This window comes from Aphelocoma coerulescens, chromosome 2 (genome assembly GCF_041296385.1).
Source record: "Aphelocoma coerulescens isolate FSJ_1873_10779 chromosome 2, UR_Acoe_1.0, whole genome shotgun sequence".
NCBI classification, from domain to species: Eukaryota; Metazoa; Chordata; class Aves; order Passeriformes; family Corvidae; genus Aphelocoma; species Aphelocoma coerulescens.
Window position 1 is genome coordinate 68,455,152 of NC_091015.1, and position 14,896 is coordinate 68,470,047.

The following is a 14,896-nucleotide window of genomic DNA, read 5'->3' on the forward strand; positions in this document are numbered from 1 at the left end:
TGAGCAAGAAGGTTGACCACTTTACCTCCAAAGATCCCATTCAAATTCAGCTATTGTGCAATGCTATGAATATTTGTGAATGCATCTACTGTGTAGATACTGTTCTTCATGGTTGGCCAAGAATATAATCACTCAAAGGACGCTGCATACACACAAGTTGGATGCACTGACAATTTTCAGCAGATCCATATAATTTTATTTATAATTTTGATGGATTGGTTGGGAGTATTTTTTGGTTGGTTTGTTTTGGTTTTTTTTTAATCTCGAGGTTTTAGGACATACAGTTTCTGCACTGTGACTGAGGATTTTTCATTCTACTACTGTATATACACAGTATCAAAAATACAAAGGAAATCTCTCTCACTTTAATCTCACAAATCATATCCCTTTTTTATTCTTGCTTTTACAGAAGAACAACACTTTTGACACAGTGAACTTCCCAGTGAAATATTTAAGTAATCTCACCTTCTGTTCTAAGGCTCTGATAAAGTCAGGAAATGCAATACAGTCTGTTAAAACAGACTTAAAAGCCCCCCTCCAAATGAAAAACCCAACCGCAGAGTGTCTTTCACCCTACTTTTCCTCTGATCTTGCTCCAGTCCAGCATTACAGGAAAGCTGGACTGCAGCATTCCCATTCCAGCTCATTTGTCAATGCATTTTACTTTCTCATGTCTTTTTGACCCTTGGCATCATCTCTAATTCTGTTCACTGTTCATTTAGTTCATTATCTTGGGAAAGGTTGGTTGTTTGCTGCAACACAGCTGACAAATAAGGTTAAGAGCTGGGATTTTCTAACAGAGCACTCTGGAAGCAGCCAGGACTATATACAGCTTTGTGAATGCAGAAAACAAACAAGCACTAATTCAAATCCTGGGAAAATACCCCAGTGTTTGAATGTCATGTAATATTCTGATAAGTATTTAACTGGTGCTCATCTGAGATTCTCAGAAATGTTAGCAGACTGTTATTTCCCTGACTATATTCAACCTCAGTGCATAAAGTGGCAAGGAAAAGAAGATACTAATGTCATTCAAAACACATTTACAGAAACCATAAGTGCTGTAGCACTGTGTCTGTCTGTGTTTTCTATCTTCAGGCAGGCAGGACCATGTTTCCTGGCAGTAGTATTTGTTCCATGACTATCTTCAAGACATTTTGTCCTAAGACAGATGAGTAAATTTTTTCATATTTTTTTTTCTTCTTCCTATAGTTAAGATCATCAGGAATTTGTTTTTCCATCATTTTCTACTTCCCTTATGATACATTTTGCTTATCACACCTCAGTGATCCAATAGGAAAGTATATTAAGTATTTTACCAGAAAACAATACAGCTTCTGTTAGACAAACTTTTAAAATACAGAATAGTGTGACCACTTTCTTGACATAGATGTCGAAGAAGTTTTTAGCAGTTGTAAAGACTAAAAAAATGTCTAGGAGATCAATAACAGAGAAAAATCTTATACCAGTGCCTTATGTCTTTCCTTGTACAGATTACACATTTATGGAGGAAGAAAAAGGGAGAACTATATTAGAGCACATAACTAATTCTATCACTGCCAGTCCAAACAGCAGGCTTCCACACTGATGATGATGCACTAGCAGCTTCATAGGTACTGCAGAAGCAATCCTGAGATGTAGAGCAATACACTCTGCAACACAGACATCATTCTTCTGTTTGTGTTTGCTGGGTGGTAACACAAGCAATTTATTTCCAGTTTTTGGGTTTGTATATTCCAAAAACTTGGGCAATGCAAAGTCTCAGGCACAGAACAGCCCCTGTCCATCTGGACAAGCCATAGCTTCCATTAAAAGGCTGTGTGCCTATCTGTTAAATTGGGTCTGCTAGGGTATATCTAGGGTGTTAAAATCTGAAACACCCAAATTATGCATTCAGATCTCTAGTTAAATTCCTTGGAAGGAGCTGTCAGCCATTGAGAGCAAAGATCACCCCTGGACTCTCAAAGTCATGGTAGCAGTGGCAGCTGCAGATAGTTGTCAGTCTGAAAGAAGAAATCATCAATGTGTGCCCAGATATGGACTCAGACACCTAACTTGTGACATTTCAAATTAGAACAATTTTGTCAAATATGTTTTTGCTTGCTATGTGCTAGTAAAGAGTTTTTATGGGTAGAGGGTAAAGTTTTTACCTCCCCTGCATTAACTGTGAAGCTCTCTTCTTCTGTCACTACTTACAGTTTAAGGGTCAGAGTTCTAGCACTCCAAAAAGGCTGGCAAGCATAGAGTCACTTAAGTAAAACTATCATCAGAATTTATTTGTCCAGAAAATTCACAACTTACAAGAACTATGAAAACTTTCTTGAAACAAAGTAAACAATATTTTTAGAAGAGTTAGATGCCAAAAAAATCCTAGGGATCTGTTAGGCATATGGGTGGATTTACTGGGTCCTAATTGCTCTGTGGAAAACACAAATCTTACATGATTGGAAAAAGAAGACAATATGAGAACAGTGTGGTATGTTCCCCCAGACCTAACCAGAATGATCAAATTAAATTTGCAGAGAAAGAAATTTCCCACAAATGCAGAGGGAACTTCATTTTGAACGGAAATAATAAATTAAAAAGGATTAAGTGCAGCAATTTTAGACCTATTGTATCACTCAATTACTTCCTTCATGTTGTAGCCTTCTTTTTCTTCTTTCAATCCGGTCAGACAAAATCCAACAAATTTCTATAAAAACTCCTGGTAATACATGGATTATAGATATCAAATTGTTTCACTGTTAAAAGCTCATTTACAGTATTATTAAGACATGACAGAAAGCACCCCAAAAGCAGTTCTACTTGTGAAACATTCCAGTTGCTAACAGTGATAAAGTCAAAAGGCAAGCACATGTAGTTACTATGCATGTTATCTATACAGAGCAAGAAAGTCATCATGAATCTATGTTGTTTTCTCTGTGCTATATTGCATAATGTTCATTCCATGCTGGGGAAAAAAAAATTGAATCAGCCACAGGAAAGACAAAAGCAGGCAAAACCTGTTGGCTGGTGATGGAAAGATACAGAGCCTAGTAATTTATTATAATATAGAAGGCAAATAATCTGCTTCATGCAACAAAGTTATGTTGATTATCAGTAAAGCAGGCTGTACTCCAAGACAAAAGTACTGCCTTTTCAGAAGAGTGATGAAAAATTTGTTTGTTTTCCTGTTACTCCATGGTGAAAGGACTGCAATGCAGGATATTTAAAATCTCATCAGTTTATGCTAGATAAAACAACAAAATATTAAAGTGATGTGACAGCCTTTGCCACTTTTCTTGCAGCTGTGGCATGCAAATTAGAACAAGGACAGAAAGGGTGATTGGGCATTGGAATGGGCTGCCCAGAGGTGGTGGAGTCACCATCCCTGGAGATGTTTAATAAAAGACTGGATGTGGCACTTGGTGCCATGGTCTAGTTGACATGATGGTGCTTGGTCATAGGTTGGACTTGATGATCTCAAAGGTCTTTTCCAGCCTAGTTGATTCTGTGTGATTCTGTGTTAATCTCAAGTTGCTGAATTTCTCCCATTTGATCATGAATCAGAGAAATTGTGATCAACCTTTTGAGCTGCAAATCCATCTGCAGTTGACAATAAATTATGCCACAGGTGTGTACTGTAGATAATTGCTCTAGATAATTCTGACATTTCAAGGGTTTTTACATTTTAAACAGCATTTTCCAAAGGATGCTCGTAAGCTGCATCTGCTTACCAAGAGTCGTCAATCTTTTAGTTGATTTTTCCTGAATTCAAAACACTAACAACAGTGATTTCCTCTTCCTCAAACATTGCTTTAATTTCTCTTTTCAAATGGACTACTGATATTTTTTTTTGCTATGATTATTTTTTTTGCAAAAATAAAATTGTAGATTTAGCCACCTGTGTTGAAATGTTTAGGACATGATTCAACACAGCAAACCAGACAGGACACAGAGCACCATACCTCTAACCAGCATCCACTTCCCTCTGGCTGGATAACTAAATAAGGATTCAGAAAAAAAAGTGGTATTCACCTGGATTTTCAGAATGGTCATAGTATTACTCAGAGACTTCATATAAGAAAGCAGGGCTATCCAAGCTACAGAAAGACTGTTCTGAGACTGCTTTGCATGGCTTTGTATGTACATGGTAAGGTAGGAAAGAGAAATGTCAATCTCCTCAGAGAAACAGCTAGTTTCCAAAGGGCAAACAGATATGGTACTCACTTTCATGGATTTTTCGTGACTGTCCATCATTGCATGCTATTCAAATAGTAGATGAAGACAGCATGTGATTTACACTGCCACAAATAAAAGATAACTAATGTATTTGAATACCTTGTTCGTGAATAGCTCACTAGCACACTAGAAGAAATTTCGCAGATGGTGATTTGCAACCTGCTGGAAGGTAATTATTGATTCTGTTTGAGGTAGACCGTAAAATTCAAGAGACATTTATGAATATATAGGAATAATTTGTAAGTTGTATCAATGGCGCTTCCCGATGATTTTTGCAATTTTTATGACCTCCGTTCCTGGACACAGCTCTATTGCTGTTAATGGTACACAGCATTATTTGTCTTTGCCTTGTCACTGGAGCCGGCAGTTACACCACGAAGCAGGTTCCTTTAAGCTGGCAATGGGTAACAGCACTTGCAGGCCCACTTTTGTAAAGGCAAAAACTAACACATTTTGAGAAATCTTTCCCTTCATGAAAACGTGATCACTTCTGATCACTGCTTGGCTATCTGTAGAAGTACCTTTAGGAATTTTACATAATTGGCTGTGCTGGGCTGTTTCCTCAGCTGGTGAAATAATGAGTCTTTCCAAAACTAGAGTAGGTGCCACCACAGAGTGAATTGCTGCAACAAGTACAAAGAAGTGAGGCCAAGTAAAAAACCACTCAGCTATCACTGAGGTTGGGCCCAAACCTCAGAGATGTTTTACTGCAGGAGAATCAGACCTTCTAGAGCAACCAAAGAAATAAAGCAGACCGTCCAGCTAAGCCCCCTACCTCTGCTGTGTTTCTGGGAGTCAGCTATGCCAGTAGGAAAACTGAGGCAAAGATACTTTGACTAATGTCAGTGCTGGCAACAAAAGAACAAAGGATTTTGATGAAAGCCAGATACACTCTTTTAAAAAATTAAATTGAAACAAATTAAATTTTAGGCAAACGGTTTGAAAGTTGTAACTGGATTAGTCAGGTGCGTTACCAAGAAATCATTAGTAGAAAAAGTTATTCAGCCGGTCTTAGCAGAGTTATAAAGTTCTTATAAGGAGCTCTGAGATTAAGAGATATGGCCTAGATTTTTTTTTCTTGAAATAAAATCCATATAAAGTAATATTTAATATACTTCATAAAGTTAGAATTTTTTGAAACTAAGAGAATGATCACGTGTCTAAAGCACAGAGTATGAATCTTGTGAATATTTGATATATTAAATATTATATATTAAATAGAAATATATCTGGTTTTCTATCTGGCTCAAATCTCTTTTATAAGCTCAAGGCATTCATGTCTATGGTCTTGTGTCTACTTACATAAATCAAAATTTTCAAATTTTCTCTTAGAACAGTATTTTGGTCACATGACTGTAAGTATTAATATCAATATAAAATATCATGCAGACATAATCAAACTTAAGAGAAATGTGATGGCTTTTAAAGAACTAGTAACTTTATCAGGGTATGTATCAGGGAACGTGTATGTAAAAAAGCATATTTCCATAAGTTTTTAACTATGATGGTCAGCAAAAAAGATTATTTTAATTAAATAATTCTGCCTTTGGAAATCAGATTATTTAAGTGTGTTTAGGAGCTGAATGTAATCCAGTCAATTATGCATAAACATTACTTAATAATAATAATGAGAATCATAGAATGGTTTGGGTTGGAAGGGACCTGAAAGATCATCTAGTTCCAAACCCCTGCCATAGGCAGGGACACCTTCCACTAGACCAGGTTTTTTAAAGTCCCATCCAACTTGGACTTGAACATTCTCAGGGTTGGGGCAACCACAGATTCTCTGGGCAACCTGTTCCAGTGTCTCTCCACCCTCACAGTAAAGAATTTCTTTCTAACAATTAACCTAAACCAACTGTCAGTTTGAAACCATTACACCTTGTCCTATCACTACAGCTCCTGCTGAAGAGTCTCCCTCTGGCTTCCCTGTAGGCCCCCTTCATATACTGGAAATTGCTGTGAGGTCTCCATACAACCTTTTCTTCTCCAGGCTAAACAGCCCCAATTTTCTCAGCCTGTCTTTGTAGGGAAGGTGCTCCAGTCCTTGTCAACCTTATGGTCCTCCTTTGAACTTGCTCCAACAGTTCCTTGTACTTACAGTGGGGGTACCATAACTGTACACAGCACTCCAGGTGGGGTCTTACAGAGCAGAGAGGCAGAACGATCTCCTTTGACTTGCTACCTACTCTCCTTTTTAGGCAGCCCAGGACACGGTTGGCTTTCTGGGCTGTGAGTGCACATTGCCAGCTCATGTTGAGTTTTCATCAACAATCACTCTCCAGTTCTTTTCCACAGGGCTATTCTCAATCAGTTCTCTATCCAACCTGTAGATGTGCCTAAGATTGCCCTGACCCAGCTATCACTGGCTTTATGTGAGCTTCACACAGTCCCACCTCTCAAACCTATCTAGGTCCCTCTGGATGGCACCCCTTCCTTCCAGTGTGTTGACTCCACTACACAGCTTGGTGTCATCAGCAAACTTGCTGGGGCTGCATTGTCCATGGCATTGAAAAGGATGCTGAACAGTATTGGCCTCACCAACAACCCCTGTGGGACACCACTTTTTTTTCACTGGTCTCCAAGTAGACAATAAGCTGTTGACTGCATAGACTAATAAATAATAATAGACTAATATATTCTCTACCAAAATGAAAGCTGTAACAAAACAAAAAGAAGTGTATTCCTTCAGTGGCCGCTTAGCGGCGCTCTCACATTAAACCAGCAAGCAGATCAGATCACAAAATCATGGTCGTTAGCTGATTCAATAGAAGATTGAAAAAATGGGAATAATTTATAATTTGTTCATATTTAAAATGTAACTGGTACATGAATGAGTCATCTTACACTGTTATTATCATTCTTGGCTAGAGTGACTGATGAAAAATTTTCCTGTCAGACCAAATATGGAAGAATGTGTGGCATGTGTCTTCTAAACAAATAATTTGTAACAAAACGCCAAGTGGTCTTATTTTTGCTTTAAATTCAATATATTCTTGGTCATCTGTTGGTCATAACACTGATTGTCATTCCACTTGGTATCATACCGAGTCAGTTCATGTTAATGTCAGAGATGATATATAAAGAATAAAAAATGCATTTCAGCTGCTGATGTTCAAGAGGAAGGAATACAATATTAAACTAGATGATACCTGAATTCACCAGGTGAAACTCTGTCCTGTGTTTCATGGGTAGCTTCTCTTTCTATGTCTCTGAAGAGGCAATGAATGAATCAGGGTAGGACGGAACAGCGGGTGTTTATTTAGAAGGTAAACATGCTATTATGTAGCTTGTGGTGCAGTGATCAGTATGCAAGTATATAAAGACTGGGGATGCTATGATGGCCTGTGACAAATGGCAAAGTGACATGCTGATTGACCTGCCAGCCTAGTGGAGAAGCGGTCAATACCAGTAAAATTCTTGAAGTGTTTCTTTCTGCCAGTTTGGCTGGCACACCATTGATGCATGCTGGAGAGCGACTGGTAGTCAAGCTGTAGAGCAGCATCTGCATTTCCACAGACACTCAGGACACTCATGGGTAAGATGGCATTTGGTCTATGTGATGATAAACCAAGCAGTCCTTTCTCAGCAATCACCAGTAGTTTTTCACCAGCAATCTTGCAAAGACAAAGAAATGTGTGCTCGCACGGCAGTACACTCTCATTCTTGCACATTAAACATGCATTCACCTGGCTTACTTCCATATGTGATTGTCAAGCTTCTGTTCCTCAATCACTGGTTTTTGTAGCAGAATTGACATAATACAGTTTCTCTATGTAAAAGTCACACTAATTCCCTTTTGTCTCTGATTGTCTTTTTGCACCAACCTATGGAACAGTTTCCTGAAATTCCTCCATTTATTTCCTCAATAGGAAATGAAACCTGATACATAATAACATAGAAATGAAATTATACATAATGCTGTAGGAGTGAAAACAGCATAAAACCAAGACAAACAATCTAGCAGCAATGAGCAACACATCTACCTTAATTAAACTCTCCCTTGCATTTTCTTCCTTATTGGGACTGATTAATTTAAGAAATCCTGATTTCCTAAAAAATCCTAGTCCTGATTTCAAGAAAGCCACCAAAAAACACTCTCACTGACTGTTGGGGTCCCTCACCCTGCCATGGGGCCCTGGGGGAGGGGCCCTGGGGGGGAGAGACATGGGGTTTCCCTGCCCCTGTCAGCCTCGTTCCCCATTGGTTGGTTTGGTTTCCCCGGGATGAGCAAAGGTCCCGGGGTCCCGTGACTGGGGCGTTCCTGAGAGAGCCCCGGCCATGCGGCTGGAGAAATAAACATCTCTGAAACATCTATCAAGAATCTGTCCATATATATTTCTTTTTCCACGGGACTCCTGGTTTGATATATGCGTGTTACAGTAATCCCCGCTGTAACAACTGGTGGAAGAATGCGGGCAAGACACCGATCCCTGAGGAAATTCGTGAGTAAAAAACAACTCTAGGCCTCTCTCTTCTCATCTTGGTTTGGATATTCTCTCTGGACTATGGAAGAATCGTGGGAAATGGGGCTCTCTGAGCCACAAAAAAAAAATGTATCTAGAAGTAAAAGGAATCCTTGAACAACAAAACAAAAAAGTAATGCAACCGGGAGATGTAGAACACTTCTTTATGTGGCTTTTCAAAAGGTTCCCCTATATTTCCCGAGACTTACTTTTTGATATCGAACCTCCTGAATCTTGTGAGGGGTGTTTCTGGAACGAGATCTGGGATAAGGTATGGGATCAAAGCGAAGCTTTCCGTGCATATCTTATAATCAGGGATGCTCTTGAAGAGCATTTGTATGGTCCCATTACCCCTAAAGCAGAAGATCATACTTCTCCCGTGGCCGAGACCGCGTGGCAGCCACCCCAGGAGCGTATGACTGCAGCCGTGCCGGTGGAGGTGCCTGCGCTGGATGCGCCCGGCCCCCTCGGGAGTGTGTGCCTTACCGCGGACCCCATCCCTGTCTCGGGGTCCCCGGCCACCCGGCCGCGAGTGAGGGAGCGATGCCGCAGGCGCCGCGGGTGCCGTGGGCCACGAGCAGCCAGGAACCGGGGCTTGGCGTGGCAGGCCGCTCTGAGCGACCGGCTCGGAGAGCCCTGTGGAGGGGGAAGCGGCGGTTTCCACAGTGACACGAGAAGCCGCGCAGCGCAGCGCCGAGCCGGAACGGGGCCGCTCTCGAAGCAGCGTGGAGTTTGCGGAGCGGAACCACTCGCAGGGCACGGGGCCGGCGGCGATGGCAGCGCGGGGCCGCGCAGAGCCCAGACACGCACCGGAGCTGGGCCGTGCAGAGAGCGCAGAGCGGCCGCGGCGCGGGGGCCTGACCGAGACGTCGGAGTCGGCGAGGCGGCGGCCACGCGGGACCGGCACCCACGACGAACATGCAAGCACGTGATGGGAGACGTTCTAGCAACGAAAGTCACAGGAACTGTGAAATGGTACAATGTAAAAAACAACTATGGATTTATAACACGAGATGATACAGGGGAAGATTTATTCATCCATAGAACTGCCATTAAAAGGAATAACCCTAAAAATTACCTGCAAAGTGTAGGAGATGGGGAAGTTGTTCAATTTGATATAGTGCAAGGAAAGAAGGGTTTACAAGCAGCGAATGTTACTGGGCCTCGGGGTATTCCCGTCAAAGGCAGCCGTTATGCACAAAATTATAAACAATATCCATCCCAGCAACTTCCCTACCCACAACCTACTTTCCCCTTTTACCTTATACCCAATATGAACCCTTTCCTAAGTTTACCCTATCCCCAGTTTATTCCTAATCCGTTTTTCACCCCATGGCTTCCTTATACAGTTCCAGTTCCTTACAATTCCTCTTCGATGCCGATGGGGGGATGAAAAGGGGGAGGGAAGAAATCAAGCCCTCTCCTGCCTCAGTTTCCCCACAAAGCATGCTCAGAAAGTTCTGTCTCCCTTCTGTCAGCCGTAAGATGTTCCAGAGAATCTGTTTGGACATTTAAAGACTCAGGAGAGTGGCTTGTTTTGTTTTGAAACTGTTCTTGTTATGTTTATCCAGTTGTTTTCATTCTCATTTTATTAAAATAAAACGGGGGAGATGTTGGGGTCCCTCACCCTGCCATGGGGCCCTGGGGGAGGGGCCCTGGGGGGGAGAGACATGGGGTTTCCCTGCCCCTGTCAGCCTCGTTCCCCATTGGTTGGTTTGTGTTCCCCGGGATGAGCAAAGGTCCCGGGGTCCCGTGACTGGGGCGTTCCTGAGAGAGCCCCGGCCATGCGGCTGGAGAAATAAACATCTCTGAAACATCTATCAAGAATCTGTCCATATATATTTCTTTTTCCACGGGACTCCTGGTTTGATATATGCGTGTTACAGTAATCCCCGCTGTAACAACTGACTGCCAAAACAGAATTTAACCCACTGTTTTTCCACCTGTTTTCTTTCATACTATTTAAAACTGAATTTAATCACATATACCAGAAGAACAAAATGTGAGACTGCATGATTTTCACACCGGATGAGAAAACTCCATCTCTCTAATAAGAAGATGCTTTAGAGGAAGTACATAAAATCACTGTCATGGTTTGACACTGGCCAAATGCCAAGCTCCCATAAAAGCTGTACACTCACCCTTTTCTTGGTCTCAGCTCAGCAGAGGAGAGGGAAAAAAAATTTAAAAAAGGCTCATGAGTTGAGATGAGGACTGGGAGAAAACACTCCAAGGGCAAAACAGGTTCAAATTAAAAGGTATAGAGTAAATTTAGTATTAACAGAGTCAGAGGAGGATAACGAGAAATAAAATAAGCCTTTAAAACACCTTTTTTATCCCCAGTCCCTCCGTCCTTCCCACCAATAGTGCAGGGAGACAGGGCGTGGGGGTTTTGGTCATTTCATCACTTGAGATCTTCTTCTGTTCACTCATGGAGAGGAGTTTTTTCCTCTGCTGTGCTGTGGGCTCCCTCCCACAGGAGACAGTTCTCCGTGAACTTCTCCAGTGTGGCTCCAATCTTATGAACAGCAGTCCTGCCAAAACTGCTGCAACCTGAATTCCTCCCATGGGCAAACAGTCCTCCCAAAACTGTTGAGGCGTGGGTCACTCTTCACAGGGTGCAGTCCTCTAAGGATAGGCTTCTCTAGCTTGGAAGCAAGGGCCCCCTCTCTCTATTCAGGTCTCCCACTGGATCACAGCTTTCTCTGGCATCCACCCGATCTGGTGTGAGCACCTCCCTCACGGGCTGAGAGTGGATCTCTGCATCCCCCATGGACTTCATGGATTACAGGGGGACAGCTTACTTTACCATAGTCCTCACCACGCCTTGCAGAGGAATTTCAACTCTGATCCTTGGAGCACCTCCTCCCCTCCCCTCCCCTCCCCTCCTTCTCCGCTGACTTTGGTGCCTCCGTGTTGTTTTCTCTTACATGTCCTCACTTCCTCCTCTACCTAGAAGAAAAACTGCTGCCCATAGGTACCATTGCTAACAAGTTCCACCAATTCAAAGATTCTTGCAACATCCCATAGCATAGCGTGGAGAGGTTGATCTCATCTAGGTTGCGCGTCACGGAATCGCTCGCCATGTTTCCGCTGCCAGCCAGGCGGCCCCACTGTCACTGTGCAGGCGCTGGTGCTATTTCGCGCCTCTCTTCATGCGGGGTGCTGGGAAGGAAAAGCTGTTGCCACTGCCCTGGGACTTCTGCCCGTGGTGTGGCTGGCTAGGGTCGGCCAGGAAGGCAAGGCTCGTCACGGGCCACACCGAGATGGCAGCAGCTGTGGTGCATCACTGCATGCTGCCCTGGGGTGGCCCCGGTGACGATGCCTTGCCCTGCCCTGGAGAAAACTGTGTGTGCGCTGTGTTCATTTTCTTCTTAAATATGTCATCACAGAGGCGTTTCCAACCTCTCTAACTGGGCCAGCAGCATGTCCATCTTCAGAGTCATCAGAGATTGGCTCTGTGAGACATGGTGGAAGCTTCTAGCAACTTCTCACAGAAGCCACTTTTGTAGCCCTCCCCCGCTACCAAAAAACCAGGCTGTGCCAAATCTACACAATCACTCTTGAAGCTGCCTTTCTGGAATAAAACAACAGAAGTTTTCAATCTCAAAATCAAATTACCCTGGTGAATGGACTCCCAATATTTCCATAAAAACTCACAGAGTCATCAATTTAAGACCAAAAAACTGATTGCAGGTATGAAATTCAAGATGACCTGTTTTTCTGTGGTTATGTTTTCTCAGACTCTTGATGGTTAAAACCCTCAAACAAGGACTTTTGACAGCTTAAAAACCTGGTGTGTATAAAGACATCCCTTTAAAACCTGACCAATTGATATTATAATTTTCTCCTTGAAGGTAAAATCCCTGAACTAATCTTATTTGGACAGAGTTTCAGAAGACATGGGTGCAAAAATCTGTATCCCAAATTCTCTGACGGAGATAAAAGGGGATAAAGTTTCTCTTGGCCTGTTAAACATGTTATGACAGATAACTTCAAAGATAAGCCTCATCTGATGTAGAAAAGGTTTAACAAATGGAATGTTTTCAAGACTCCTACTGGGGTCACAAGAAACATTTTTCAGTAGAACAAAAAGCTGCACTCAGTAACCAGAGGAGGGAAGGTGTAACTATAGTCACACCTGTTGGAAAAACACTGTCACCACCTCATTGTATGCTGAGACTCAAAATGTTACCATTGCACTGCTGGGCCTTCAAGAGTGTTTGAACAGCTTTTAGAAAAAAACCCAACTAGTATTGTCTCTGCTTTCAGAATAGCACACTTGTTAAATTATGAAAATATATCACTGAATATGCTTACCTTCCTACGATGGGATGGCACAATAAAATATGTTTCAATATTATGTTTCTTCAAGAAACTATTCCTTTCATGACCATATCCTGGTTCTACCTCGTAGTCCCCGTTTAGGCACTCTAAGGTGGTCTTTGTAATGTGAACTTTCCTGGAGAGAAAAATTAGACGTCGTTTAAAGCAAAGATACATTATGAGCTACCTGCTACTGAAATACACTCCTGTACAGAATTTCATAAAGATGTCCATTTACATGGAAGACCACAAGTTTGATGGGTAAAAAGAAAAAAAAGTTTTGTTTTGTTTCAATTTTAGCCAAATTGAACATAGAAAAATTTCTATTACATATATTTTCTAAACTTGGGCAAAGTGAACAGAAGGATAACTGTTGACTATCCAAACACTTGCAGATTTGCTGATTTGTAGAAAGTGAGTGTCTGCACATCTTCTTGTACATTCTGTGGCTTTCTTAAGTTTTTACCTCAATGGCTGCTGGGAAAAACATCCTGCTATTTGAAACTTGTGACATCACACTCAAAACCTCTCTTGTGTATAAAGGAGAAACCTCTTCTTCTGTTTCACTTCACATCTCTGACTCATATCATTCATCCAGTCTGTTTTGTAGGCAGCTTTCTGATTCACTTTGTTTTGGCAACACACCCATCTTTAATATTATTTCTGAGTTTTCTTATAATGAAAACGTTTTCACATTTTCTCCTGAAAGACTCCCTATATTTGAAATTTCTTTAGAGAAGGTATCTAAAATGATTTTACTGCTTTCCTCTAATAAATGCGTGTTCAGATTTTTTTTCCACTGGATAACTTTAAGATAATGAACACATAAAATACACTGCCAAAATTATGTAAAGCAGATGTATGCAATAAATAGAAATTCATTACCACAAAAAATTAATTGGTTCCATTGTCCTTCTGTATAGCAAAATAAGATTTTGTAAAAATCAAAAAGAGTATGGCAAGTCCTAGTCCAAATGTGAGCTACACAAAGAACACCCATACACCATTGCAAATGTTCACTGTGTGTATTTAAATTGCGTCCAAGGCTGTGCAACGAGTACTTAAAGTTCCAGGACATGCCCCATGGATTGGCTGCAGGTTTATGTGCTACTGTATCATTTGAAAATGTCATCAATATCTGAGTTCATAAACAAGTATATCTTTTCTATAGCATGCGACTAGTGCTGGAAATCTTGTCATGTAAAAGGAGCAAGACATCCCCCCTCCCCCCTCCAAGTATAGAGGTGTGTAAGAGTAAAAAACTTCAGGAATAGCTGTAGGGTTTTACTTTTGTAACATGAAAGGATCAAAGTCTAGCGTTCTTACTTTCCTGGTATTGCCTCATTCCTACTTTTAATATTTGTCAACTTCCAAAAACTATTTTATTTGAAAATGTTTTGCTTCTAATCTAACCTACTTGCAATCTTCTTACACAAATATCAAGATCATTTGGAAAATTCCACAGGATAAATCACATAATACATTGATTGCTCTTGCCAAACACAATTTTTTTCATCAGTAGAAGTTACATTGCAAATGCCTCAAAAAAGGAAATAAATTCTTCACCCATACAGTTTTCTATTTTTTTTTTTGCTATGGTTCTTTTTCAGACTTACCCAGGCAGTCCTCCAGCTTCCATTACATTAGCTAGTGTCACATCATTTGACCAGACATCATATTGCCATTTTCGGAGACCCAGGACCCCGCAAAGCACCCTGCCTGTATGCAATCCAACTCTCATGTTGAGATCAACCTCTGTAGCTTCTGCAACAGATCTGCAATGGACAGCATCAGAAAATTAATATTTAGACAGTGTCTGCTCTTGATTTTCTCTCCTTCTGAAATTAACACACACACACATATATACATGACCAAATAGAAAG

At 41.3% G+C, this 14,896-nt stretch overlaps 1 protein-coding gene across 1 annotated transcript in view; it reads right to left on the reverse strand.

The window, feature by feature from the left end:
- Positions 1-14,896, reverse strand: part of ADCY1 (adenylate cyclase 1) — a 146,465-nt gene that overhangs the window by 37,735 nt on the left and 93,834 nt on the right. Inside the window, exons 6-7 of the mRNA XM_069005864.1 lie at positions 14,630-14,788; positions 13,008-13,149 (exon numbers count right to left, since the gene is read on the reverse strand). Of these exons, the coding sequence (XP_068861965.1) occupies positions 13,008-13,149; positions 14,630-14,788 (301 nt within the window). The remainder of the gene's footprint in view (positions 1-13,007; positions 13,150-14,629; positions 14,789-14,896) is intronic.